Source organism: Trachymyrmex cornetzi, unplaced genomic scaffold (assembly GCF_001594075.2).
Source record: "Trachymyrmex cornetzi isolate Tcor2-1 unplaced genomic scaffold, Tcor1.1 scaffold26, whole genome shotgun sequence".
Taxonomy (NCBI): domain Eukaryota; kingdom Metazoa; phylum Arthropoda; class Insecta; order Hymenoptera; family Formicidae; genus Trachymyrmex; species Trachymyrmex cornetzi.
In genome coordinates, this window is record NW_017297270.1 from 1,440,328 (window position 1) to 1,467,588 (window position 27,261).

Sequence of the window (27,261 nt, forward strand, 5' to 3'; positions counted from 1 at the left end):
GCCGAAAACGCTATAAGAGTAGGGACAGACCCCGTTTTCAATTCAACTGCGCAGATTTGCTTGTCCCTATGTATATCCTTAACTGTGATAAAACGTTTACTGAACTGGCACCGTCAAAATATCTCGTGCCACTTAGTGCGCACTGAGTGCGCACTACGCGAGTGTCGTGCGATCAAATGAACACGTGACACTAGCCAAGTGCGCATTGGCACTGCCAATCGAACACGCTCTTGACACTGAGTGCAGCCAGTGCACCCCAATCAAAAACGCTATATCAGATTGCTTCATCTTATATATTTCCACCATGAGTTAACTGACTTGGATCGGGTTCAAACCCACTCCATTCGAAAACACTATGGGGCTCCGCACAATAAAAGAAACAGGGAACAGAGAACAGAGAATAACAATTTCAATCTATCAGAAATCGTGTATTGTGGAATACGCAATGTGTATTGTGCGGAGCCCCTATATTATAGCGTATTCGATTTACTGACTCGACCCGACTCCGAGTCAATAGTCTGTTCTGTTTAGTTGCAAAAGAAGAGCTAAATTACGTGTAAGAAATGCAGCTAAAAAGAACAGACTGTTGACTCGGAGTCGGATCGAGTCAGTAATCGAATACGCTATTAGATTATCGTAGGCCGATTCATAGTCAGATCTTTTATTCAAGACCGTCTTAAGTACGCTCTTAAGAAGTCACGAACCAATCAGAAGGCTGCATTACGCGGGGGTCTACAATAAGGCCGTGGTCCGAATCATGCTGACAACGCTCATGAGCATTATTTGTCTTCGTTTAACATTTGACAAACAACAAGGATGAAATGATTTTTAAGCGTTGTGAGCGTGTATCGGACCGCGGCCTAAATGTTTTAAGCATTAAGTCCGGATCTACAATAGGGTTTCAAGGCCCGTCTACAATACACGGAGTAAGAAGTAAGAGTAAGAAATTGACCAATCGCAGTCGAATGTGAGAAGAATAATCGACTGTGACTGGTCAATTTCTTACTCTTACTTCTTACTCTGTGTATTGAAGATGACACCTTAAGTCTTAAGCTATAAGAAATGGGCGAATCACAGTCGCTTATTCTTCTCGAATTCAATTGTAATTGGTCAATTTCTTACGGCTTAAGACTTAAAACACCTATTGTAAATTCGGGGTAATGGATACAAAGGCTGCGTTTAGCAAACTCAGCAGTTTTGCAATGCGTTTTATGATTCGTCGCGCTGATTGATTTATACTTTTAGTTTTAAAGGAATAGTCCAACCTGAACGAAGAATCATAAAACGGTTGCAAAGCTGTTGAGTCTACTGAATGCAGCCAATGAATGCAGACAATTTTAACGTAGTCAGCCATTTTGATTTTGTCAAGGTTGTCAAAATGCGCGGGCAGAGAAGGACAGGATGTCCCGATATTTTGTCTTTCGCACCGTTCTGTCAGACCAACATGTATAGAAAAGTATATGTATGCTGGGTCTATCTCATATGTCTATTGCTGGATTTTGCTTCGTATCATCGGAATCTTGTTTTCCGATTGGTTGCAGAGCGTCATACGACGCAAATCGGATACAGAAACTTTTTTCCTAGGATGAAAAGTGAAAAGTGAAAAATTTCTCGATTAACTTCAATGGTTAAAATTGCAGTGTGAATTCAGCATATTGCTGGATTCACACTGCAATTTTAACCATTGAAGTTAATCGAGAAATTTTTCACTTTTCACTTTTCATCCTAGGAAAAAAGTTTCATGATTGATTCCCAGATCTAAAATGCTGATTGGATGATCTAAAAGAATACACCAATAACAGCGAGCGCTCACTCAACTGTTGAGTTTACTGAACGCAGCCATTGTTGTGTGGTTGACATCCACTTCTTGAGAGGGCAGTAGTGCGCATTTTGCGGTTATAGGAAAAATGCCCTCATGTCCTCTCTCTAGTTTCTCTCTAATTTGAGCTAACGCATGTGAACACTGAACGGTTTTCTGTACTTGAGTATTTGCAATCAAATATATTTTTAAGTTTTGGAAGTTCATCTTAAGAACTAGTTCGATAGCGGATTCTTTGTCGTAGATACTGATCGAGTAGTCAACGGACATGGCTTCGACTAAGGTCGACTGGGGGCAGTGCGCCGATGAACAGGATAAATTGGCGTCGAAGGTAAAACGGGATTGTTGCGGATGCGCTACAACGGTGTAAGCGTGATTCTTTTGATGTTTACGATATCCATTTCATGAATCACATGGAATCATTGCTATTGACGGTTTCACGACTAGCTATTAGGTGACTTAGATTCATAACTTTTTTGTTTTTATTTTCTTCTGTTGTAACTCATACGGTTGATCTGTTTTTCGTTTGTTGAAACACGCTATGCCTGAAAAAAAAAGAAAATAATGTAAGCTTTAGTTAGAACCATCATGTCAAACTGATGTAGCAAGTACATTGATTGTATGTATCATATATAGGTGACGAGTTTAAACTTGGATAAACCAAACTCGACGTCTATCTCTGTTCCAACTGTGAAAGATGGAGATTCCAAGAGTGATGATGATACGTCAGAAGAACAGATCTCGCCAGCAGAGAAGTCGCTCCTGCAAAAGATCATAAGAAAAGGATTAGTGGAGACAACGAAGGATATAGAGATTCAAAGACAAGATCCAAATTCTCCGTTATACAGTGTCAAAACCTTTGATGCACTTCATCTGTAAATAATTATATACATATATTCATTTTAATTAACTTTTAATTGTTACAAGGAGATCTCTGATTGAAACCAATGCTGTCTAGTATTTGTAATTCTGAGCATTGACTTAACATGTATTAGAGTTTATGCATATGCCTTCTTTTATGTATATTGCCTTCTTTTTCATATCTTCATTAAGAAAAAGAAAAGTAATGGACATAAACACTGATATACATCATATCAATGCCCAAATATAGATCTTGAACATTGATTTAGACCATTGGTTTTAGTCATTACTACTATTGGATGCTTTTTATTTGGCGATACAAGTTGACACAAGCATGATTCTTTGTAGTATTCAGTGAATAACGAAGATAAAACGAAACTTGTGTCGTCTTATGTCATCAATTGAAAAGCCTAATATTTGTGATATAATTCAATATGATGACATATACACACATATATATATATATGTATATATATGTATATATATGTATATATAAATTACAAATATTTCTTATTTTGCATATAGCAAACCTGCCTTGTTAAAAGGGGTTTATGCTTTGGGATTCAATGCACCCTCTAGAATTCAAGAAACTGCTTTACCTACTTTACTCGCTGATCCGTAAGTATTTACCAGAATTATTATTTATTTTCGATATTCTTGACTTTTCTTAAGGAAAGACAACTTTCAAACTTGCTTGAAATTTTTTTCAGACCACAAAATATGATCGCACAATCTCAATCTGGTACGGGTAAGACAGCTGCGTTTGTACTTGCCATGTTGAGTCGGGTAGATGTTACGAAGGAGTATCCACAGGTACTTTGTTTGTCGCCGACTTATGAACTAGCGATCCAAACCGGCGAAGTAGCGGCAAAGATGTCGCGCTTCTGTCCTGAGATAAAAATAAAGTACGCTGTAAGAGGAGAAGAAAGTAATATATCATTCTCTCGTGCAATTTGAATTGTCTATTAAAATAAATTGTTCTCTAGGATTATATTGCTTTAATTGTTTCAGTAAGCCGCGGTTCAAAGATTAGTGAACATATTATTATAGGAACTCCAGGTAAAGTGTTGGATTGGGGACAAAAATTCAAGTTCTTCGATTTAAGCAAAATATCTGTATTTGTATTGGACGAAGCTGATGTTATGATTGCTACGCAAGGCCATCAAGATCAGTGTATTCGTATTCACAAGTAATTTTTCCGAGATGTTTAATATTTATGTAATCGAATATATTTATATTTTGTGCAAAATATTACCTATACTTGTTTCATGAATAGATTACTGCCACGTACGTGTCAAATGATGTTCTTCTCTGCGACGTACGAGCCGGAAGTAATGAACTTTGCGGAGATTATAGTCAGTAATCCGCTAATAATACGGCTATTAAGGGAAGAAGAAAGTTTAGATAATATCAAGCAATACTATATTAGATGCAAAAATGTAGATGAAAAATATACAGCTATCACTAATATTTATGGCGTGATTACTATTGGACAAGCGATTATTTTCTGTCATGTAAGATCGATTGTATATTAAATATTAATTAAATCCTATAGAGACAACTTTATAATAAAGTATGTCTTATTTTTAGACGAAGAAAACAGCTAGTTGGTTGGCAGGAAAAATGACAAAAGACGGACATGCGGTAGCAATATTATCTGGTGACTTGACAGTGGAACAAAGAATTTCTGTGCTGGATAGATTTAGAGCAGGACTCGAGAAAGTTCTTATCACTACAAATGTTTTAGCTAGAGGTAAATACAAAGAAAAGACTTTACCTATTTTTATATTTTATGGATTCTGAATTTGTTGCATATAATAAGAGTTACACACTTTCCATAATAGTAACAATAAAATGTACCGTAAAAAATAGCCAATCAGCTGAATTTTTTTTACAATTAACTGTGATTGGCTAATTCTTACGATATATCTTATGGTTACTTATGGAAAGTATATGCAGCAGTCTTAAGAAAATTTAATTTTTAACAATAAAATGAAAGGTTATTGTTAGAAAATCAAAATGTTTCATATACATCCTCTAAGTCGATGCTGTTTGGAGATATCTCTGAAGCATTGAACACATTGGCACATTTTAGAAAAAAAATATTTCATAAAATATTACTTTTTTTTGTAACCAGACCTTAATACATTTATGTACTAATTAATGAAATGAATTAATTAGTTTAAAGAAAATACATAGGTGCTTAAAAAAAAATTATGCAATTTGCAATATGCAATTACATATTATATTTTGAAAAATAACTGTATTTTATACGAATTATTCTATTATTTTATATTGTTTTGTTTAAAAGTGCCTTTGATTTTATATTGTTATATTGTTTTGTTTAAAAGTGATAAAATATAGTAACCAAAAAATCAATAATGTATGAGATATTTTATATTTCATGTTAAAATATAAAATATCTTGTAAAAATTATTGATTTTTAATAATTCTACCTTCTATTTTTATGTGCAGAATAGAGGAATGTTATGTAAAAAGTCATTCAATTCTATTAAAAAATGACGATAAGGTCGAGCTTTACATGATCTCGGAAAAATTATTGCTGATTTTGGTAGCCATTTTTTTTTTAGCAATAATAGTATATATTATTCTCTTAATGATTAGTATGCAATTCATTATAATTTGTGATAGTCCCAAAATTGACAGGCAAAATTGTTTAATATATGACACGTACACACACACACAGAGTGATCGTTATTTTAACAATCTTGATCGGGACACTCCTTAAAGTTTTTCGTTATCTCTATGATTTTTTCCGACAAAGTGTGTTTTGTAACAAATTTTTTTTCTTTTACCTTTCCTCTTATAAACATCTTTCAATTTTTTACCAATCCGGGGCTTGTTTTAAGCGAAAAGACATACGAAAATCGATTTTGTACAGTATAAAATTTGAAGATATGTTTCAACAAAGTTACAAAAAAAAAAGATTTTTTAGGAGGGATGCTTTCATTTTTTGGTTGAAAAAAATTGACTCGTGCAAAAGCAAATAATTCAGTCGACAAATTTTATTTTTGATTTGGTTAATCCGAATGAAATCTGTCTTCTGAAATATTTAAAAAAAAAATTGAAAAAGTTTCCATATATTAAATTTCAAAATCCTGGTGGTACGAGTTAATATTGTTCAGAGAGTCAGAAAAAATTCTGGTGTTACTTTTAGAAGATAATTTTAAGATGTGTCCTTAAAAAATATTGTTAAGATATCGACCACCACATATGTATATACATATAGTTTATAAACTTTTATCTGTAGGTATAGTAAAACAATATGTTAGTAATAATGTACAATGTTTTTGGCAGGCATCGATGTAGAACAGGTAACGATAGTAGTCAATTTCGATTTGCCGATGGATCAAAATCGGCAAGCCGATTGCGAAACATACTTACACAGAATCGGAAGAACGGGACGGTTCGGCAAGTCAGGGATCGCCATTAATCTAATCGACTCGGATCACGCGATGGAATTGTGTCGGACTATAGAAAAACACTTTGGTAAGAAGATCCATTATCTCGATGCAGAAGATGCAGATGAAATCGAGAAAATCGGAGCTTAGGTTAATATGGCTTCCTATCATGGATATATCTAGGCTTTAATATACTATTTTTTAAAGCGGACTTCTCTTTGTATTTTGAATATAAAATGAGATATTTCTTTTCCAAGTATGTAACTGTACACTACAAAACTGCTTGTCTACTGTCTCGTATTTTTTCTTCCGCATCCATGTTTGGTATATTTCATTGGATCGAAATAAAATTAAAAATTGAAAATATTTTTATGTTGCATATGTTGACTGCACGTATACGCTGTTTATTCGATTAATTAAAAAATTCTATCCCACTTTAAACTTCATTTGTTAAAGAAAAACTTGTGGAACATTTTTTTTCCAACTGTATAATTTTATTTATAATCAAAACGCACTCGATGTACAGTCAAGTATATCAAGTAAAACAATTCATGCAACAGGTTATGTTAAAAATTTAAACAGGTTATATTTTATATGTGTAATATAATAGGGAACTAACAGAAAAGCATAATATAAGAATATTTTTTTATTATGTTTGTCTCTTTAAGTAATCGCGCGAGATATGATTTGATCGGCTTGAATATCTTCTTAAATGTTTATAATTTCAGAAAATAGCAGTTTTAAGCTCTACGAGCGTATTCTGAAAATATAAATGTCAATAAATAGATATTTAAGATGATCACGGTGGAATAGGCCTCGAATAAGATGGTAATGTAGTAGCAAATTCCTTATATTGTGATTAAATATTATTTCGGCATATTTATATCAATTTGAATAATTGTTTAAAAACGACAAACACAATATAATGTAATACCATATATTTATATCTATTCTAATAAAATTTTTCGCTCTATCCTTATCAATCTTATTAATCATTTACTTGCCACAATCTATCTAGCAATGTTAAGTATGGCATGGAGAGATAAATTATAATTTTAACACATTTATTCAAACCGAAAATAAATTTAACAATTGCAAAATCATGAAAGCCAAAATAATTAACCTTCCACAATTAATACGCGCACATTCATTTTTACATTTATATCTTTAATGAATATTATAACTAGGAAACTGTATAAAATATTGAATAAACTACTCATTTTTACAACTATATTTTTTTTATGAAACAATGTAAATCTGGAATATTGGGAATATAACGGTGAATAGAATTCAAGAATTATTATTGTTATAAATTGGTTGAATTTGTCAATTCATCGTAATTCTACATTCTGTATAAACACGTTAACAAGTTCGTCTCACGTAGTGAATTTTTTACATTATTAAATGCATTTGTATTTGAAATATTTACGTATGCACAAATTGAACGAAATAAATCGAGCGATCTCCGTATAGATTCATAGCATTACAGATTCGTAAAACAAAATTAGTGGAAACGGCGTTTCATAAAAATAGTTTCATACTACACGAGTGGTATTTTATCGCCTGTAATGTTTCAAAGTACAAATTGTACGAGATAGTACGGATATCTATTTTATTCCATTTGAACAGAATCTCTCTCTCGATGTTTAAAATTTTTTAAACAATGTAGCATAGTACAATCGCGTTTCATTACAAACAAGAATGTAACTCATGGGCTGTCTTTTTCTCAGTCTTTGTGTTTCACTTTTTACATCATGCCGCCCATACCGCCCATACCACCCATTCCACCCATACCGCCCATACCGCCCATTGGTGGTTGGGGTTCTTCTTTGGGTATCTCGGTGACGACCGCTTCTGCCGTTGTCAACAACGATGCCACACCGGCAGCATCCGTAAGTGCTGTTCGTACGACTTTCGTGGGATCAATGATGCCCTTTTCGATCATGTCGACGTACTCATTCTTAAGGGCATCGTAGCCGAGCTTGCCCTCGCTTACTTTGGCCACTACCACGCTGGCGTCAACGCCGGCGTTCTGCGCGATCTGCAAGCATGGCATACGCAAAGCATTCGCCACGATCTTGATTCCAGTTTCTTGATCGCCGTTCACAGCCTTAAGCTGTTGTAATATTGGTATGCATCTCAACAATGCGGTGCCGCCTGTAAAAAATTAATGTTATATTTAACAATTTAATATATATTTAAGTATGCGAGTTACGTGGAAACAAGCTGATGAAAATAAAAATTCACCTCCGGGAACGATTCCTTCCTCGACAGCGGCGCGAGTGGCGTTGAGCGCATCATGTACACGATCTTTCTTTTCGTTAACTTCCACCTCACTACTTCCGCCAACTCTCAAGACGGCGACGCCTGACGCTAACCTCGCCAGACGTTCCTGCAGCTTCTCTTTTTCATAATCGGATGTGGTGTTTTCAATTTGATCTCTGATTTGATCAGCTCTTCTATCGATATCAGACTTTTTTCCTTTGCCTTTTAAGATGAGAGTGTCATCCTTTGTAATGATGACTTCTCCCACCTGACCCAAGTCGCTTAGCTAGAGAAAAAAGTATTACATTCGTTAAAGAGTGGCTGATGAATGCGCTAGACAACTTATTAGTAGAACAGTTGCCTATAAAGTAATAAGTTCAGGTTTGATTTCCGATCTTGCCATTACTTAACTCTATTATTTAAGTAGAAAAGATATTATTCCGTTATTAAGAAATTAGAAATTACAAGTTCTAAACCTAAATAAGGTCAAAGTTACTTGTGAAATTAATTTTAACTGGAGTAATGTGATTTCGTATGAGAACAAAACCCAACAAGTTGGCAAGTCTCAAATTCAAATCCCAACTTTTATCCCATATGCCTAAATTTATAAAAAATTTATTGGAGAGTTGAAGTTATGAAGAAGTATAAAATAAATAAGTAATCCTTTCTGAAAACAATAAAATGATACAATCAAACTACTATTAGATTGGATAGATACCTGAACGTCTTCTAATTTGATGAGATTGGCATCATCACCAAACACAATGCCACCGGTGGATATCGCCATATCTTGAAGAGTGGCCTTCCTGTTGTCACCAAAACCAGGAGCTTTAACCGCAGCCACTTGCAGCCCAATTTTCAAACGATTAACAACGAGGGTTGATAAAGCTTCCCCATCCACATCCTCGGCGATTATGACAAGAGGTTTGCGTTGTGAATTCGCCAATTCCAAAGCGGGTATGATGCTTTGAACGGAAGAGATCTTTTTTTCACTAAAGAGAAGGAGCGCGTCTTGGAACTCGACTTTGGCTCCTTTACTGGAGTTGATGAAGTATGGAGAAATGTAACCTCTGTCGAACTTCAGCCCCTCTATGACCTCAAGTTCGTCGATGAGCGTTTTGCCATCTTTCACAGTGATCACACCTTCCTTCCCGACCTTCTTCATAGCGTCCGAGATCAAGTCGCCGACGGCTTTGTCGCCGTTAGCGGATATTGTTGCCACTTGGGCGATTTCTTCGGGTGTTGTGACAGGTTTGCTCAGAGTTTTCAATTCATCTTTGACTTTGTCTACTGCTAACATTACACCTACAAAATCATAAATTGTTTAATATTATCTCATAAATAAATATTCTTATTTTCATATTTCATAAAAATATTATGTATAGTAATGTATATAGATTGTTCCTTGATTTATCTCAAAGCTTGGATCAAAGTTCAACATTTCCTAGACCCTCCAAGATACATATACATATTTATTTCAAAAATGAAAAAAATTAAGTACAAAAAATAAAGTTTCCCAGAAAAGAGGAAAAATTATTTTTGACAGAAACTCTTATTAACTAATCAAGTAATATATTGATAAAAAGGAAAGTTTTCTCAATACGATTAAATGTCATTTTCATTTCACCTTAAAAAAAATCCTTTCTGAATTGTAATATTTGACGATTTTTTTAAAACTATCTTTTTGGAATTGAAATGTTTTGATGGATTTTTTATGAAATTAAAACCGGCGGCACACAGTGTTTGTTTTCTTGCTCGATTGTTAGTTGGATTAGATGCTTGTCACCATATTGGCTGCAATGCTGTCACTATCAGCACTACAGCCAATACAGTGGCAAGATTTTAATCCAGCTAGCAATCCAGCAGGAAAACAAACATATTGTGTCATCAGTTTAAGTTAATTCGCTTTTGATAATTGACACCAACGAGATACTATTAAAGATAGCCTGCCCTGGGCAAATTTTCGTGACAATCAATGAGAACCCAGGATAATTAAAGAACGATGCCATTATCGACAATTGATATAAATTTTATATATATGTCTATAAATCTAATAAATTATAAATTAGTATTGTATCAATTTCTTATGCCCAATTTCTTCATTTCCAGATAAGTTGCAGATAACCTTATCCAGGAGATATCTCCATTGTATTCTGGGAAATATCTCTTGGATAAAATTATCTAGAGGTGAAGAAACTGGATATTAGTCACTTAAATTTTAGAAGTCATGCGAACTCCCATGTGACTGACCATCTTTAACAGTATCATGTTGGTGTAATTGATGACGATTATCTAACTAATTTAGATTAATAATTAAAAAATTATGTCATTTGAAGAAAATGATATAAAAATAAACCATTTATTGTATAAATTGATACACTTACCTCGTCTGATTTCTACGGGATTGGCACCTTTGCTGATTTTTTCAAATCCTTCTTTGGCTATTGCTCTAGCTAATATGGTTGCAGTAGTGGTACCGTCTCCAGCTTCCTCATTGGTATTATTAGCTACATCCTGTACCAACTTAGCTCCGATATTTTGAAACTTGTCTTTTAGTTCAATGCCCTTTGCTACAGTCACGCCATCCTTTGTAATCTTTGGGCTTCCCCAGCTCTGCTCCAGAATAACGTTACGTCCTTTAGGACCCATCGTTACGGCAACGGCATCTGCTAAAATATCTACACCTTGCAACATCAAGGCACGAACTTCAGCCCCAAAACGCACGTCTTTGGCATAAGTACGTGCCTGCAACTGGCGCAGAGCAGCTCCTCTCAATACAGTAGGTAATCTATGCATCTGTAAAAAAGAAATACATAATGTATGTCAGTTAAGAATAATTTATTGTTCACTAATATGCTTAATTCTAATTTCTGATGCAATCATTAATAGCATTGGGTTCATTATTAAACATATTGGGTTCTCATAGATTCCCTATCTGCCATTATTGCAAACAAAAAGAAAAATATACGAAAATCCTATACATATATATGTGTGTGTGTTTTATACTTTTTTGTGAATAGAAATACAAGAACAGGCTTCTGTAAACAATTAATAGGTCAACATAATTAATAGCACGTACAACGCCGCGTTTTGTGAATGATAATAAAATGCAAATAAGAAATAATAAAAATTCTAGATTTAGCTCTTTCATCATATTTCTCTGACGTTGCTTGTAAATGTAAATATTTCGCAATCTAACGAAACAAGTTTCGTTGAACACTAAAGAAGTTGCGTAAAGAGCGATTTATCACGGATAACCGAAGTCAATAGTCCTCGATAGTGAGAATTACTTTACTCCGGGAACGCGGTTATGTAAACCCGCGTGGCGTGGCGATTGAAGGTTAACGTTTAACAGAAATTATCGCGGGATCTGACTAAAAATCGTTCGATTAACCGCATACTTTCTCTCGCACAAATTGGTTGTGAAGAATAGAATAAGTAATATTTCGCCGAACGATCGCGAAGAGAATCGCGAGTGCGAATGATATACCCGGCCGGCTAAAAATTCGTTCCGGCGAAGTTTCTCGAATTTCCCGGAGAAGCACGTGGCACGAATTCGCGGCTCAATCGCTTCACCTTCGATCCTTGGGGGAAATTCTTTGATGAACGATCGACGATCGGTGTTGGAAGCTGAGGATGCTGAAAATCGATAACGGCGTGATCGAACCGCGAACGTTGCCTTCGCTGATAAAAGACGAGTGGAATGAGCGCAGAGAATGAGAAAACGAAGAACGTGCGATATCACATGGATGCAGTGATCGGAGTCGCGGGGCGGAGGGGGGAGGGATTTTTCACGCATGCGCGACGGTGACTCTCAGTAGCGTATCATATCGTGTACGATTACCCTGGTGCCCTGGATCATCGTGTAAACAACGGTTCTTCCGAACGCTGCAAAGGGCCGGTCTCACCAACTCCGATTAACTTTAATCGATTGACTGTTACATTGGAACTGATAAATTGCATTTGCTGTCCAGCAGAATTGACTAATTACGGTTAACACTTGGGCCCAGTTCCACAACTGACGGTTAACTCTTAACCAAGGTTCAACTTATTCATTGTCTTTCCAATTATAGAATTGAAAAAAGATGAGAAACAAGTTGAATCTCTGTTAAGAGTTAACTCTTAACAACATGAGTTGTTGAACTGGGCCTTAATCGACCGATTAGATTAATCGGAGTTGGTGAGACCGGCCCAAAGTGCCGCGTAAAAACCGTAAAGTTGTCGCGTGGCGTATGTTCTAGAAAGTACGGCGACTCCGCATGATGCAAATATTGCAAATGATGCAATCGGCCGACTGCTGACGATCACCTTTTTTTCCTTCTCCTATTATGCCGTCTTTGCATAGATATTTGTAGGAATGATTACTCCAAGTTACAATTTCGACCAAGTTCATTCAGAATGCAATAAATAAGAATTTCATTATAATATACCGCAAGTACACGCAGAATTATTCTACATGATTGTACATACATATAAGCTTATTGAGCCCCAAGCTGTAAGAAATTTAATTCCCATAATGTTATACGTCCTCGTTAAATTTACAATCAAGTATCAGACAATTTTACATATAAGAATCAAGATAAACAATAAATCTACTTATCCATAATCTATTAGTGAATCTATAGACTGCTGACTCAGCTTTAAAGAATTATGATCAAATTTTATAGATGTTGGATGTACAAAGTAATCTCTGAAATTTTCATAATTTTGGTATTGTTTTTAAATGTGACACAACATCCTTATTAAAAATGTCTCTACGTCGTAAGAATATTCCTAGAACATTCCTCGAATAAAATGTGCCGGGTAATGGCTGCGCGTTCTCACGACTCTCCGCGCGCTCGCGTTATATAACGCTCCTTTTTTCGTGGTCACAATCAATTCATGATAACTATGGCGTAGAGGGGAGGGAAGGTGTTAGCAACCGTGGAGAGGAACCTTCGAGAATATCGCGTTGCGCGCGTGCGCGTACTGCTCCGTTTCGTTTCACTGCCGGTCCGGCTGCTCGCGGTTCAGGACTCGGGTTCATCAGGCTTAGGTTACACAACGTGCACGAGTTCACGAGTGTGTGTTCGTCGCCGGTTTTGTACTCCGATCGACTCGGTGATTGTAAAGGGATCGCGATCATGGTGAGTCATTTATTGTTGTATACACGTGGATCTCTGTGGACCGTTGTAAGAAAGAGAAGCGATAGCGAGAATGCCTTCTTTTTCGCGGGGAAAATCCACGTGGCGTCAGACACACCGTTCCGTAGTCATTTTCCGATAACCCTTAAATAGTTTGGTATCTGCACAGTAATGCTTCTTACTTGCATGTGTGTTATCTCCGAAGTCACCGTTTGAAAACGGATCGGAAGATGTTGCACCGTTTTCCGTCGTGTATATCTGATCACTTCGAAGCGAATTGCTTTTGTTTAAGTTTGTCGAGATAATAGACCGGTATCTCTCGACTGTAATTGTATCCTTGTCGTTCATAGGTAATTCGTAATAACGTTAATCTCTACACGAAGCAATCGAATATGCAGGTATCTCGTAACTTTTGCTATAAGAGAAATTTCGCTTGCAACTTTCGTCATCATACATTTCTTTTTTGTTAAATTTCGTTATTGTCTTAAATTCACGAAAAAGTTTGAAGATGATGATTAAATACACAAGTCAGTGTGGTAGAATTAAATTTAATCATAAATTTTATAAATTTAGTTAATTAAGTCAAAATTGACTAATAGATTAATTACCTTGTTCTTGATATTAACACCTGAAGTTGAAATAATATATTATATTAGTAATTGTAAACATTTATGTATTTTCAGGCTGCTGCCAATGCTGTAAAGAGGCTGATTCCTCTCTTTGACAGAGTTCTCATACAAAGGGCCGAGGCTATTACCAAAACGAAGGGTGGTATTGTACTGCCAGAGAAAGCTCAAGCAAAAGTCTTGCGAGGCACAGTTGTGGCCACAGGCCCTGGAGCGAGAAATGATGTGAGTACAAGAATATATGTTTATATTTTTTAAAAATATTTCTCTAAATTATCTGTTAATAATTGTATTATCTTTTTCTTTGTCATCAGAAAGGAGACCATGTGCCTTTAAGCATTAAGATTGGAGATGTTGTGTTACTTCCTGAATATGGCGGTACAAAAGTTGAACTTGAAGACAACAAGGAATACCACTTGTTCCGCGAGTCGGATATATTAGCCAAAGTAGAAGTTTAACTCGTTGAATTTAAGTTTCCAGTTTTGTAAATGCTACAAGGTGTTCTTCTAGAACTTCATTAACTAACAGCAAAAAATATGTACACAGAGTTTTACATATGTAATTAAAAGTTCTGTTTAACTTGATAAAAACACCTATTTTTTTCTATTGCTGCTAAAATGCTATTGTTTCTTACTGTACATAAAGTCTTTCTGATAAAATAAAGCATTTGTCTATTGTATTTATTTTGTGACTATTGTACACAATTTCATATATTAATTATTTGAATACGAGCGCTTTACAATTATAAAGCAATTATCATCAATAATTTTCAGACAGAATTTTAAATGTCCAATTTTTATGACACTGGAACGATTGATCTTAGAAATTATATATTAATGAGAAAATATCAGAACACAGAATTATATATAATATTCATATATTTAAAAAAAATATTCATATGGTTTACATTAAATAAAATTATTCAGTTATTTTAATTTAATTCCTTTCTTCACACCCGCTTTGATACCAGAGATCTCGCCTGCATAACGAGTCAATTCCTTTCTCACTTCTCTCACCTGTAAGAAATAATTTTTTTAAATTTCGTATAAAATATTCAAAGAGCTCTTGTGTATGTCAGTAACAATAGTAAACGTTTAATATTTATGTTTTATACATACCGCGCCCTTTCTGCGAATTATGGCTTTACGATATTTGTTTCTATGCTTCACTCGTGGATTGCGCAGTTCTTTCTTGCGGTAAGGTGTGAGACCTCTGTTCTTCGCCATTTGATATGTTATCGCTCTCTTGGCATCTTCTTCGTTCATATTATTCAGAATGATATCATCTTTTTCATCAATTACAGATTCGTCATTGTACTTTTCTTCAATATCTACATCTTCATCCATGCTTGCTTCTTCATCTGTACTATTAGATAATAATTTCTCTTCTTGTATTACTGCTTTTCTTTTATTTATCAGTTTAGTCAAGTTGGTAAGTCTTGCAATCTTTTTACTACTTTGTACTAGAGAACCATCTGATATGCTATAAAGAGGCCGACCTTCCTTAACCGCTTTCAGTATCTCTGTCACTTGCTCTAACAAATCTCCCTGCTCCGATTGCAATTCGTCGAGCAATTGACGATATTGCTCCAGACGTTTCACAACTGGATGCGTTTTTATTGGCAGCTCCTTCATTTTCAGCATCAAACAAAATGAAATATTTGTGCAATAATTTAATATAACTTCATACTTGGTTCTGATAAAAGTTACTGCGTTGCATTCAGGACATGTTCCATCTTTGACCAATTCAAGAAAGGGTGCTAAAATATCTTTTGCTTCCAATATGCATTCTGTAATAAAAGCAATTATTTATTCAATGCAATAAATACTTTTAATGGTATCATTAATATTTTTGTTTATGATTATATAACAGCATGCAAAAAAATATTGATTTTGAGAACTTAATTCATTAATTCAAATTAAATTAAAATTAATTAGATCAAACTAATCACTATTATGATCATTATCACAATTAACAATAAATTAATAATAAAAAGTGTCTTTAATATCATTATGAAGTACCTTTAAAAGTATTGACCATAATCATAAAAGATTCCTTGTCAGACACTTGTTTTCTGTCCTCTCGAACAACTGTGCTGTCTTCTATAATTTCAGCTACCTTGTTTTTATTCAAATTTGAACCATCAAGAGTTAAATGCTGTCCCATTGCTCTTAAATGCAGCCTTTTTCCTTCTTCTTCTTCCATCTCTGCATTAATCAAATCTTTTTGAGGCGCTGATGCATAATCTGTATATTTAAAATCTGACGAGTAAAAAGCTTTTGCTTTGCTGCCCCAAGCTCTGTCGTTTGGCATATCATAATCTTCTTGTATCTCTTCAATGTCAGATTCCATTGAATCTTGTTGATCGTCTGATTCTTCCTCATTGTCATTCTTTAGACCAAGAACTTCATCGTCACTATCAAAATTTTCAATAGTATGCTGTTTCCTTACTTTTTCTAACAATTTCTTTTCAGTTTCTGTATATTCTTCTTCCGAATCTGTCACATCATTCATATTCACATCTTCAATATCTTCTTCCATATCATTAGTGTCTTCCTTAACGAGAGGTTTCCTTGTTCTAACATGGATAGAAATACATTCATAAATAAGAACATTTCACTTTTATAAAATAGTATAGAATGAACGTGCAATCAAAATTAAAGTATTTTGGGGTACATTTCAAAACATCCTCTTCGAGAAAAATTTTACTCCAAAAATATACTCTAAATATACTCCAAAAATATACTCTAACCACGTAACATATATTATATGTTTTGGAATGTAGCCTTGATGTATACAATTTTCGAAATATAAATATTAAAAAAATATAATTGATCTAACACACCACTTATTCTAATCTTTCAAATAGAATTGCTTAATTAATATTGTATATATATATTCAACTTTTATTATTATAATTAAATTAATCAAACTCTATTCAAGGATATAGTCATCTTTTTAATTTAATCTTCATTGATAAATTTTTTAGCTGTTTACCTTTTTTTGCGAGCCATATTTGCAAATGATATAAAAGTGCTTCGAAGAAATTACACTGTTCTTCGTTGATAAATGTGGCTCGTCTATTTCCACGAGTTCACCGTCACTCCATTGACTCCACGGAGTATGGCCAGAAACTTGTCACCTGGTGGCAGCACTGCGGCCGAATTCTCTATCCACTTCCGTATCTAAAATCCTTAGGGCCCTGGGGAAAAGCAGTTACAAGGATAGATTATCAGATTTTTTATATGCAAGCAAAAAACGGCAGAGTTTAGCCGAAGAGTGTTTTAAAATAAAATGCATATCTATAGGAGCTAACAGAAAATTTTTCTTGAGAAAGGATCTTAGCTTATAATGGCTTACATGATTTAGGAATGGTGGGAGGACAGTAAAACACAATGTAATTAATGTCTTGCCAGGGGTTTCTCAAGGGCATTCACTTATGTCAACAATATTTTTGAGGGTACAAGCTCTCATTTAAGTAGTAATTGAGTTGTAGTGTAAGTGACTACATTTACACTCTTAATCGGATTTAATAACATCTGTAGTTATGAAACTGGCCAATCACAGTTGTTTCATTCTTCCGAGGAGCAGCTATGACTGACTAATTTTATAACTACAGATATTATTAAACCCGATTAAGGGTGACGTGTAAATGTAGTCACTTACAATACAACTTAACAAATTTATATTTTTTACAATATTTTTAAAGTAAGAAATTAATAGCGACGTGGAAATAAAAGCATTTTTCGAAAACATTAAATGTATTTAATACGTGGCATGATACATTTAATGTTACAAAGTCTATTGGCGATCAGAGAGTCGTAATAGTATTGTGAGCTGGTTTCTTTCTTTTTCTACGTCTCCTAACTGGTTGTAGAGCGACGATGCGCAAGTAGCTCAATTCCCGCTCTCTTCGGTGTTCTTCGATATTAATCTTGTTTAGGAGATAGGGACCGCTAGCCATCATGCCGATTGCTCCGAGTGGCGCTAGAAATACTATAGCAATTACGGATATCCTCACCACGTCGAGAGCTAATTCTATTTTCGTGGGGTCGCCTTCTTTTCTGGCACGTTCAAATGCCATCGGCGCTAATGCTGCCTAATTTTCGAAATATCAACATTCATCGAATTATTAATTTTGATAAATTTTCGATAGAGAATTAACTGCACAGAAAGAATGGTCTTACTGAAGTGTTTAAAACTTTAGCTCATTATAATTAAATCTATAACAAGAATTATATGTTAGATATGACTATCTATTAAGTAATTATTATTAGATATTCAGGCTGATTGTTAGAATGACACAACTTTTTACAGCATTATCATCATGCTTGAGCGTTCTGTATAATAATTATATTGATGGCTCAATATATTTATTTTCGCGGATCTGTATCTGGCTTAATTTTTACATACTTCAACAAAACTGTTATTTCACGTGGAAATGGAAAAAAAACTCTTTTTACCTGCATAGTTCCTTTTGGTACCCAAGCTATGGCGATGAAGAGTCGTTCTTTCCATGTAAAAGGCATTCGAATCGTTGTTAAAAAGGCAGTAGTACTGCGCACCTAAACTTAGAAAATTGTATGAAATTTTTTGCATAGCATTGTTAAGTATATTTATTCATGAGATAGATAATATGATAAAGAAACATTATTATTGCGAAAAAATTAACTTTCAAGTTTTATTTTGAACTAAAGTCAAAAACATAGTTACATTCTAATTTTTTACTTGCACTCACCTATGTGAAGTTAGCCCTCTCAATATTAAGTGGTATGGCCACCCTAGCGAGAATAAAAACAGCAATAAATTCAAACATTTTTTTAGTTTAAAAAATAATTTAATATAAAATCAAATTAAAGCACTAATTAGTGCATATATTAAAGTCTACAAAAAAAATTTTTTTGGATTTTTTTGCATCCAAAATGGAGGCGCTATTAGTTTTTTTAAAACAACGCTTTTCAAATCGGCTTGACAAATAACTTGAATAATTTTTATTCGAATAGGTTCAAATTTTAATTGCAACTTCTTCGACACATTCCGCAGAGAAGTATATAGGGACTTTTTGATATATAAAAAACTTTTTATTTTATAAACAATTTTTCATAAAATTTTTTTTGCAAAAAATGTAAGTGTGACTTCAAATATCTGCCATTTTTGAAAATATCAATATTTTTACAAACCCCTATGTACTTTTCTAGGTATTTTAATGTACATTAAAAAAAATTTTTTTTTGATCTAGATCAAAATTTGTGGATGCTAGATGTAAAATTCCGGAGCACCTCCAACAAAAAAACATGTACTAGGTTCTGTCACCGGTAGCGTCGCTATTTTGGATGCAAAAAATACAAAAAAAATTATGAACTTTAATATAAGCACTAACCAGTGCTTTAATTTGATTTTATATTGAATTATTTTTTAAACTAAAAAAATTTTTGAATTTATTGCTGTTTTTATGCCCACTAGGAGGTAGCCATACCCCCTAAAAAATCCAAAATTATCTTTTTGCAAACATTTGCTCCCCTCTAGTTTAAAAGTTATAAACATATAAATTAAATTAATTTTAAGAGTCAATTTTACGCCTTAATCCTATTCTACAATTACGTAAGCGTAATTGTAAGTGGTTGTAGTTGTAAGAATTGGTAGTAAGAATCGACCAATCAAGTCGAATGTGAGGAGAATATCGACTGTGATTGGTCAATTCTTACAACTACAACCACTTACAACTACACTTACAACTATTGTAGAATAGGTTTTACAACTTTTGTTTAAACCTTTTATTCGAAATTGCATTTGTTTTTGAGATATCCGATTGCAGACTTTTGGGATATCGTGTATAAATTTTATACAATATTATGTATAAAATTAATGTAAATAGTTGAATTATAAAACATTTTATAGTTATATTAACTATAAAAAAGTTTAATCAATTGTACATTAATTTCAAGTATAAAATTTATATGTGTTGCTACCCCATTTATGTTTTTTCCCCGAATGTCGTAAACTAATATTTACTTTTCATCTCGTTCGACACATGTGTAACTTACAGATATTCCCATGAGTACACAAATGAGGTAAAGTCCGAATCTGGATACAGGCCAGTTTCTAAAATCAATATCGGCACCAATCACGCCTCCTAAAATCGGTTGTACGAAATGCCATAAAAAATAAAACGCTCTGTGAAAAGGTGTAGTCTGCAACATAAAGAGAATAATTAAAATTAATTTTTTTATATCGAACTTTATTTTTTAGCAAAGGTGAACGAATTAAGACACATATTAACATGTTCCGTGTCGGATCAATTTTACATGATTTGTTGTTTACATCGTGGCCTATGCGGTATGATTGCTATATTTGTGTTCCATAATAAAATGTATTTCATAATGCTTAAGAAACTACAACAAATATTATTGTAAACAAGAAGACCTAGAGTATAAACTGTAATGTAGAATAAAAAGAAATTTACTAAAATTTAGTTTAAATCACCTAATATAAAAATATATATAATAAATAGAATAAACATAGATACTGTTTGTTAGGACAGTCCTTACAAAATATTGCACTTTTAAAGCCGAATTTCTTCTAACTGTTGTGTCTATCTTGTTAACATTTTTCTTTAATAGATTATTTTTATAATAAGAGACTAAAGATTAACATCTATTTTAATTAACTATAAGAAATAATACACGATATTTTAAATCGAAAGGTGATTGAAAGATGATCGCATTCCGTGTGAATCATCGATGATTTACGGCATCAATATCGCATCACATCATAATTACGTATGATATCAGAATGTATTTTATGATTGTTTCTTTTTATATACAGAATACCAACTTGAACGAAAAGTACAGTACTGGTCACAATGACTAATGCGGCGAAACGTATTAATATAGTGATAAGACAATTTCGAGAAAAATTTTCACGTATTGCACGTACGGAAAGAACGGTTTTGTTAAAAACTTGAACGTTGACGTCAATGCCGCGAAAAGTTTTAACAAAGTTGTAGCAATTAGTTTGAACCTTCTATATAATTATTTTGATGATTTAAATAAAATTATATTTTCAAATCTCTATCTAGTTAAATTTTTAGATATTTTAACAAAACCGTTTCTTTGCATACGACATATCTACTATTACCTACATCATACGAAATCGTTAAGATTCGCCAACCACGGATGGCTATGAATGATAATATAATAGTAGCGAGATATCCTCCACCCGTGACCGTCAATTTTGAGGCTGCTGTGGTGCACATTAAAGACGCGACAGTTAAACCACCAATGCGATACCACGTTGAGTATTTCTATCCAAATCCAACATAAAAAAGAGGTATGTTTTAAGATGTGATGAATACATTACGTAACGGTCAAGAATTATGTATGTAGAATAATGTATTTATTATACATATGTAGAATACTATATTTATTATACATATAACCGAATAAAGAAATGATAAGCTCTCTTCATTTCCGTAAACTTTATTCGCGCACCGTAAAGTAAGTAATATTTTAATAAAATATCATAAAAATAGGCGTTAATAAGTCTGCTCTTGTTATTTCAGATTACACGAACGTGCCCTCGCAATACGTGACCTGAATTTTGTAAGCTCTTGGACGCGAGAAAATGAATAAGGTACCTACGTGATTGCGATGAGGGAAAAAGACCAGGGCAAAGCCCAAGATAATTCCTACTATAAGTCCCAGAAGAAAATCTCGAATCCCGCCGGGGATATAGGACCACCACTCTGTTCTTCCATCATCTAGGAAGATGCATGGCTCGCTTTATGGAAAGCTCTTTGTACGTTTAGACTTTTTTGTATAACTCGCCACCAGTTTGCTCGAAGTCACAAATCGTTAATGTGTTAATTGTGGAAGATATGAAATATTTATTACATTGATACCATAATTCATAGTGTGTCAAAATATGATTTATTGAAGACGTATGGTCTTTGATGGCGATTTTTACTTCTCTTTTATTGAAATTATAATTTAAATGTAAATTAATACAGAAAAACAACTCTCTCTCTCTCTCTCTCTCTCTCTCTCTCTCTCTCTCTCTCTCTAATCAATTTTTATTAAAATTCTTATTAATATTTTCTATTTCTTATTGAAAATTTTAAATATTTCCTTTTCGCGTACAAAATTGTTTATATTATTCGATTACCTTTAAAAAAAAAATTGGGAATTAATTAACTATTGACATTCAATCATAACTGTTGATTGGCGAATAGTAACTATTGAACCATCAAACAGTAATGATTGGATTTTCAATAGTAATGCAAGATTTACAATATCGTAAGCTAAAAACGAAAGAGAAGCAGATAGAAAACAAAGCCACAATGTGGACATCGTCAATGGACGCTGTGGTACACAACAAGTTGATGAGTCCTTTATCTTCTCCGTAACAATAGAAGTCGTAGTAGTCGTAGGGTCTTAATTCGCAGAAAATTGACCAATCATAGTCGATTATCCTTCTCATATTCGACTGTGATTGGTTAATTTTCTACAACTTAAGATTCTACGACCGCTACGACTTCTATTGTAGACCTCGCATAACTATTGACGCCGAGGGGGTAACTACTTAATGTAATCGTGGGATAGAGTCCTCAAAATCATTATAAAATTTATATGAAATCTATGTATAATCCGATAATTACATATGCAATCATGAGAAATCATTGTATAATATTAAATAAAATCGTATATTTTACCAAATAACTTCATATGTAGTGAAAAAAATTATTTGTAATCAGACAAAATCATATAAAATCAAATGAAATCATGTAATCAGTGGGACAATATTTCAACTAGTGGTTAACCCCTCGATTGATGCTTAAAGAATATAATTCGAGATACTATTGGTTACTGTTGCAACTTAATATTATTTTTAGATTATGAATAATAACGATTGGAGAGACTAGTGATCACTATTCATAACTTGGTTACATTCTTTCGTTAATCATTACTACTAATGAGTTGTAATAGTAACCATTGCCCATATCATTGAGAAATGATAATGGAATCGACATTGAATCAATGTCGATTTAACGTCGAAATCATCAAATCGACGTTGATTCGACATCGATTTCATTTCTCACTGGGTAGTCCTCCCAACTGTATGCTTTAGTTCAGATCTACAATAGGTGTTTTAATCCTTAAGCCTTAATGAGAAATTGAATTACAGTCAAATGCGAAGAGAATAATTGACTATGATTCGTCCATTTCTTATGGCTTAAGACTTAAAATATCTGTTGTAAATCTCCGGGCTTAAGGGGATCCTAAAGACGATTAGTTGTAGTGTAAGTAGGACTTACACATAGACGATTTACGTGTCATTGACCCATGACTATATATATACTACTACACTAATATTTTACTCACGTATGCCACGTATACACATAAATTTTCGTATAATAATAATGTTTTAAAAAACTACGTGAATTTGCCAATGTATTATTACGTTTTTCTTACGATTTCTGTATACCGTTGCTAAAAACGAAAGAGAAGCAGATAGAAAACAAAGCCACAATGTGGACATCGTCAATGGACGCTGCAGTACACAGCAAACTGAGGAGTCCTTTATCTTCTCCGTAACCCTGTTCAGCTAAAGTGAGCATACAGCTGATTGTTATTACAGGAGACATGCAGGCCACAATCGATCTTGAAAAAAATTTATTACTACATAAATCGTTTTTATATTTTTCTAATAATATAATAATCTTATAATTTTGTTAATCTAGATTATTGTCCTAAATTTTTTAAGATACAACATATATCATTATCAATATTCTATAAGAAAAGAATGCTTTTGATGAAATATCAAAAAAATATTTACGAAATATCTAATCAAAATAATCTAATCAAAATCTAATCAAAATAAAAATCTCAAGTATGATTATAATAATAATTCTGCAAAATGTTTTGACATTTTGACAACTCTAACTTGAGTAATGTAATTGTTTAGCTAGTCCAATTTCAGATCTGTATCTTTAGATTCCAAAACCGTTCTTTATGTTTATGACTTTATGAAATTATTCTTTATCCAATTGTGTTTTTAATAAAGTATTTTGTATTAACGACTATTACATTAACAAATATAATACTGTTCAATATAATATAATATGTACAATAGAAGAACAAAGTTTTTCATAGATTTTGAACGTTGAAAACATTTATCAAATTAGTCTATCATATCACAATATTGAGGAAGGAGGAAAATCAATAAGGCCGTTTTTGGGTCTCTGGTAAAATAAATATGGTTGGTATCAAAATTAATTAAAAATGTTTGAGTTTTTGGAATAATTAATGAATAAAGATTCTTAAATATAATTTCGATTGAATTTATTAATTTTTATATTAAATTAGAATTCAATTATTTGATAAATAAGAATTTGCATCAATCGGATTTTCATGAGTATCTTGATGAATTGAAAGTAGACGTAGTGTTAACTCACCCCATCATGAAAGACCAATTCCATGGGAATTCGAGAAGATATTTGCATATGACAGTGACAGCCAACATCTCGATAGTGCACGGGACAAGCGATAGGATCATCACAAACACCGGATGCGCCCTCAGAGCAGTTGTTGTCAGCTGCAGGCCGGCACGTACCATGATGAAGGTCAAGCAGAAGGTTCTGATCTTGGAGGTCGTGCCCGGCCCAATCACATCGTATATATTGTAGACATCGGTATTACGTATTATTATACCAGCAAGAAGCATGCCAAAAATAGGCGGAAGGTTCAGACGAGGAATGTAAGCAAGAGTCCAACCGAGCGCGTAAGAAAAAATGACAAGGACGAAAAGGCCAAATATACTGCCGCCTGGTAGTACCATGTCACCCAGCAAGAAGTACAAAACGGCCCAGGTCAAGAGGGTCATGCCGCTCACAGTCACGAACCAGAAGAGATCTGCCCACGTTAGTTGTAGTTCAAAACACGTAAAGATTACATCGGTCACAAGAATCTCTCGTAACATCGGGCTGCAGAAAGTTGCGCGATGACAGCAAGTATTGTCATCATGTTCTTCGTCTTCGTCTACCTCCTCCGCAGTCTGCATTGATCTAGAATGCGTAATTATATGTTTAATGATTTTATAATTTAGAACACTATTTAGTATCAATATGCTTCACGATTGCTCAGCTAAATGGAAACGATTTTGTTTTCTTAATAATTAATAAAATAAATATGATAGCATTGCTGTTTAAATATTAATTATATTAAGTATAAAAATATTAAGGTTTAGAATTATTCGTACGTTGAGATTCACTTACTTCTCTCGTATCTGTTTATCATTCGATGCTTGAGCATCTGCGGAAGTGGATGCAATTGATTCATCAGGAATAGGTTGCATACGATACAATTGCAGCGTCCGTTTAATCTACTTGTATCAATACTTATATGCATCAAATGGTATTTGAGATTGAATTTCTTATTGATTTCTGTTGCATGTATTAATGTACAAATATAACGGTATTTTATAAATTCACATTTGAAAGTATGTAACATACACACATGACACATGTATTTTGATGTATTTGGTTTAACCAATTTTGCACTACAAAAAGAGACACATTCACTCTAGTCATATACCTACGTATATTTCAAATATACACTATACGTTTACATGGTCCGATTTACGTTGAAGTTATAACATCGATGTCATGAAACTAGGCAATCATAACTATTCTTCTGAAGAATGGAATGACTGTGATTAGCCAGTTTCACAACATCGATGTTGTAACTTCGGCATAAATCAAGCCGTATTCATTGTCACATGTTGTTACAGACTTCTCTATATAGAATATACATATGTATGTAGAAGTTGTCTATTCCATTGTGGGTGCTTTTCATTTAGTGACACAAGTCGGCACAAGTATCATTCCATCTTTCTTTACATTTAGTAAGTAATAAAGATAGAATGATGTTTGTGTCGACATGTGTCATCAAATGGAAAGCACCTTGTGTAGAATTTAGAGAAATGAAGCATTGCGCACGATATGGGATATGGATGGGTAAATTCCAACCAATTAGTGGCATCATGCATGGCATTTCAAGATTATGTTGGCCGTGATGAAATTATCTACGCTAACACAGGAAAACCGTAATATAAAAATGATTAATAAAATAAATATGATAGAATATATATAATAAAATAAATTAATAAAACTGATTTTTTTTTCTTCAACTGCTATTGACGTTTGAATAAATGACATTTCGCCAGCTGCTTGTTTTTCGCATTGCCGCTGGCGTTTGTTTAGCTAAACTCCCACTATTTTACTGACTACTGCACATCCTTCGAAATGCTTCATCTTTCTGATTCCATATTATATACTGAAATTTTTTTTTTCCACTAAAATATTTTGATCCGAAACGCACACATTAAGTTTTTGGAACGTGATAATTGTAACAAAATATAAATTTTTAAAGATTTTTAATATACGCAACTAAAATTCCATTAAAATTTTCTTTTATCAAATTCTTGCTGTATGATGTTTCGAGTGAGCCAAAAACCTTAGAAATATCCAACGTTATTTTTTTTTCGGATTTATGTGGCGAAGTTTCATCTCTAAATGCAAATAGACGTTATTACCTGCGATATACTCGCTCTTTAAATTATTCCATAATCGAGATGGTTTCTTCCGTAAAATATTCGCATTTCTAGGCGCCTGGCGTAATATCTTTTTCTTGGTGACGAGATCATCGAGGTATATACCCCGCGAAATAGAAAGAGAAGTATGGTGGAGAAGAACGGAACGTAATAGACGGAGAGAAAGAAACGAGAGAAGCTTTTAAAGAAGGCAGCCGACAGTTCGAAGAACTTCAAAGGATTTCCCGGATATTGAATAATTCCTGGTACGCATCGTCTTATGAAATATTCCTGGTTTAACGAAACGTCACGTTCGACCGGTCAGAAATTCACGTTAGCAAAGTATTATGGCAGATCTGAATATAATTGCCATGATTATTTTGTGTACGATTGATTCCTCCCTGATCATATTGAGAAGGTTTAATTCGCCTCTCGTCAATATTTAAGAGACGATTTTATTGAAGCGAAGCACGTGCGTCCATCTTCTCTTCGAAAATTCGTAGAGATCGATTCGCAGTCGGGAAGTAATTTTAGTACGCCACGATTTTTCATAGCTA

General features: G+C 33.7%; 5 protein-coding genes across 7 annotated transcripts; 2 read left to right on the plus strand and 3 right to left on the minus strand.

Annotated features, from left to right (window-relative positions):
* The first annotated feature begins 1,891 nt into the window (after window positions 1-1,891).
* Window positions 1,892-7,284, plus strand: Dbp80 (putative ATP-dependent RNA helicase Dbp80). 2 transcript variants are annotated; one of them, XM_018508317.1, is made up of 9 exons: window positions 1,892-1,977; window positions 2,064-2,150; window positions 2,456-2,694; window positions 3,206-3,298; window positions 3,391-3,608; window positions 3,692-3,869; window positions 3,957-4,194; window positions 4,271-4,433; window positions 5,999-7,284. In XM_018508317.1, the coding sequence occupies exons 2-9, from the start codon at window positions 2,088-2,090 to the stop codon at window positions 6,250-6,252; spliced, it is 1,446 nt and encodes a 481-aa protein (XP_018363819.1). In that variant the 5' UTR covers window positions 1,892-1,977; window positions 2,064-2,087; the 3' UTR covers window positions 6,253-7,284. The 2 variants fall into 2 exon arrangements, with proteins under 2 accessions (XP_018363819.1, XP_018363820.1); XM_018508318.1 differs by having other exon boundaries at window positions 1,892-2,185.
* Window positions 7,285-7,421: 137 nt separating this feature from the next.
* LOC108761723 (60 kDa heat shock protein, mitochondrial) lies at window positions 7,422-12,129 on the minus strand. The gene is made up of 5 exons (XM_018508429.1): window positions 11,944-12,129; window positions 10,752-11,163; window positions 9,086-9,672; window positions 8,350-8,653; window positions 7,422-8,259 (listed from the first exon to the last, which is right to left on the minus strand). Exons 2-5 carry the CDS (start codon window positions 11,161-11,163, stop codon window positions 7,850-7,852), a joined length of 1,713 nt encoding a protein of 570 aa, XP_018363931.1. The 5' UTR covers window positions 11,944-12,129; the 3' UTR covers window positions 7,422-7,849.
* Window positions 12,130-13,321: 1,192 nt separating this feature from the next.
* Window positions 13,322-14,631, plus strand: LOC108761682 (10 kDa heat shock protein, mitochondrial). The gene is made up of 3 exons (XM_018508348.1): window positions 13,322-13,493; window positions 14,174-14,341; window positions 14,431-14,631. The coding sequence occupies exons 1-3, from the start codon at window positions 13,491-13,493 to the stop codon at window positions 14,572-14,574; spliced, it is 315 nt and encodes a 104-aa protein (XP_018363850.1). The 5' UTR covers window positions 13,322-13,490; the 3' UTR covers window positions 14,575-14,631.
* A 390-nt stretch (window positions 14,632-15,021) lies between these two features.
* Window positions 15,022-17,219, minus strand: Sas10 (UTP3 small subunit processome component Sas10). Its single transcript, XM_018508333.1, has 4 exons — window positions 17,114-17,219; window positions 16,138-16,694; window positions 15,235-15,905; window positions 15,022-15,132 (listed from the first exon to the last, which is right to left on the minus strand). The coding sequence occupies exons 1-4, from the start codon at window positions 17,128-17,130 to the stop codon at window positions 15,043-15,045; spliced, it is 1,335 nt and encodes a 444-aa protein (XP_018363835.1). The 5' UTR covers window positions 17,131-17,219; the 3' UTR covers window positions 15,022-15,042.
* A 677-nt stretch (window positions 17,220-17,896) lies between these two features.
* Window positions 17,897-25,661, minus strand: LOC108761671 (sodium/hydrogen exchanger 9B1). 2 transcript variants are annotated; one of them, XM_018508331.1, is made up of 8 exons: window positions 25,389-25,661; window positions 24,570-25,178; window positions 23,600-23,775; window positions 21,757-21,875; window positions 21,258-21,419; window positions 20,161-20,307; window positions 18,580-18,681; window positions 17,897-18,215 (listed from the first exon to the last, which is right to left on the minus strand). In XM_018508331.1, exons 1-8 carry the CDS (start codon window positions 25,466-25,468, stop codon window positions 17,928-17,930), a joined length of 1,683 nt encoding a protein of 560 aa, XP_018363833.1. In that variant the 5' UTR covers window positions 25,469-25,661; the 3' UTR covers window positions 17,897-17,927. The 2 variants fall into 2 exon arrangements, with proteins under 2 accessions (XP_018363833.1, XP_018363834.1); XM_018508332.1 differs by having other exon boundaries at window positions 17,990-18,103.
* Window positions 25,662-27,261: the final 1,600 nt, after the last annotated feature.

Bases quoted from the DNA above. Each gene is read 5' to 3' on its own strand.
- Dbp80 (XM_018508317.1), top strand. From the start codon at position 2,088: ATGGCTTCGACTAAGGTCGACTGGGGGCAGTGCGCCGATGAACAGGAT. The intron at 3,609-3,691 runs GTAATATATCAT...TAATTGTTTCAG, and splicing joins CGCTGTAAGAGGAGAAGAAA to TAAGCCGCGGTTCAAAGATT. The intron at 4,434-5,998 runs GTAAATACAAAG...TGTTTTTGGCAG, and splicing joins TACAAATGTTTTAGCTAGAG to GCATCGATGTAGAACAGGTA.
- LOC108761723 (XM_018508429.1), bottom strand. From the start codon at position 11,163: ATGCATAGATTACCTACTGTATTGAGAGGAGCTGCTCTGCGCCAGTTG. The intron at 9,673-10,751 runs GTAAGTGTATCA...ATGATTTTGTAG, and splicing joins TCCCGTAGAAATCAGACGAG to GTGTAATGTTAGCAGTAGAC. The intron at 8,260-8,349 runs GTGAATTTTTAT...AATTTTTTACAG, and splicing joins GGAAGGAATCGTTCCCGGAG to GCGGCACCGCATTGTTGAGA.
- LOC108761682 (XM_018508348.1), top strand. The intron at 14,342-14,430 runs GTGAGTACAAGA...CTTTGTCATCAG, and splicing joins GCCCTGGAGCGAGAAATGAT to AAAGGAGACCATGTGCCTTT.
- Sas10 (XM_018508333.1), bottom strand. The intron at 15,906-16,137 runs GTACTTCATAAT...CTTTTATTACAG, and splicing joins TATGGTCAATACTTTTAAAG to AATGCATATTGGAAGCAAAA. The intron at 15,133-15,234 runs GTATGTATAAAA...TATTTCTTACAG, and splicing joins TAATTCGCAGAAAGGGCGCG to GTGAGAGAAGTGAGAAAGGA.
- LOC108761671 (XM_018508331.1), bottom strand. From the start codon at position 25,468: ATGCAACCTATTCCTGATGAATCAATTGCATCCACTTCCGCAGATGCT. The intron at 21,876-23,599 runs GTATACAGAAAT...GCATCTTCCTAG, and splicing joins CTCTTTCGTTTTTAGCAACG to ATGATGGAAGAACAGAGTGG. The intron at 20,308-21,257 runs GTAGGTAATAGT...TTTATGTTGCAG, and splicing joins TCTTAACGATTTCGTATGAT to ACTACACCTTTTCACAGAGC.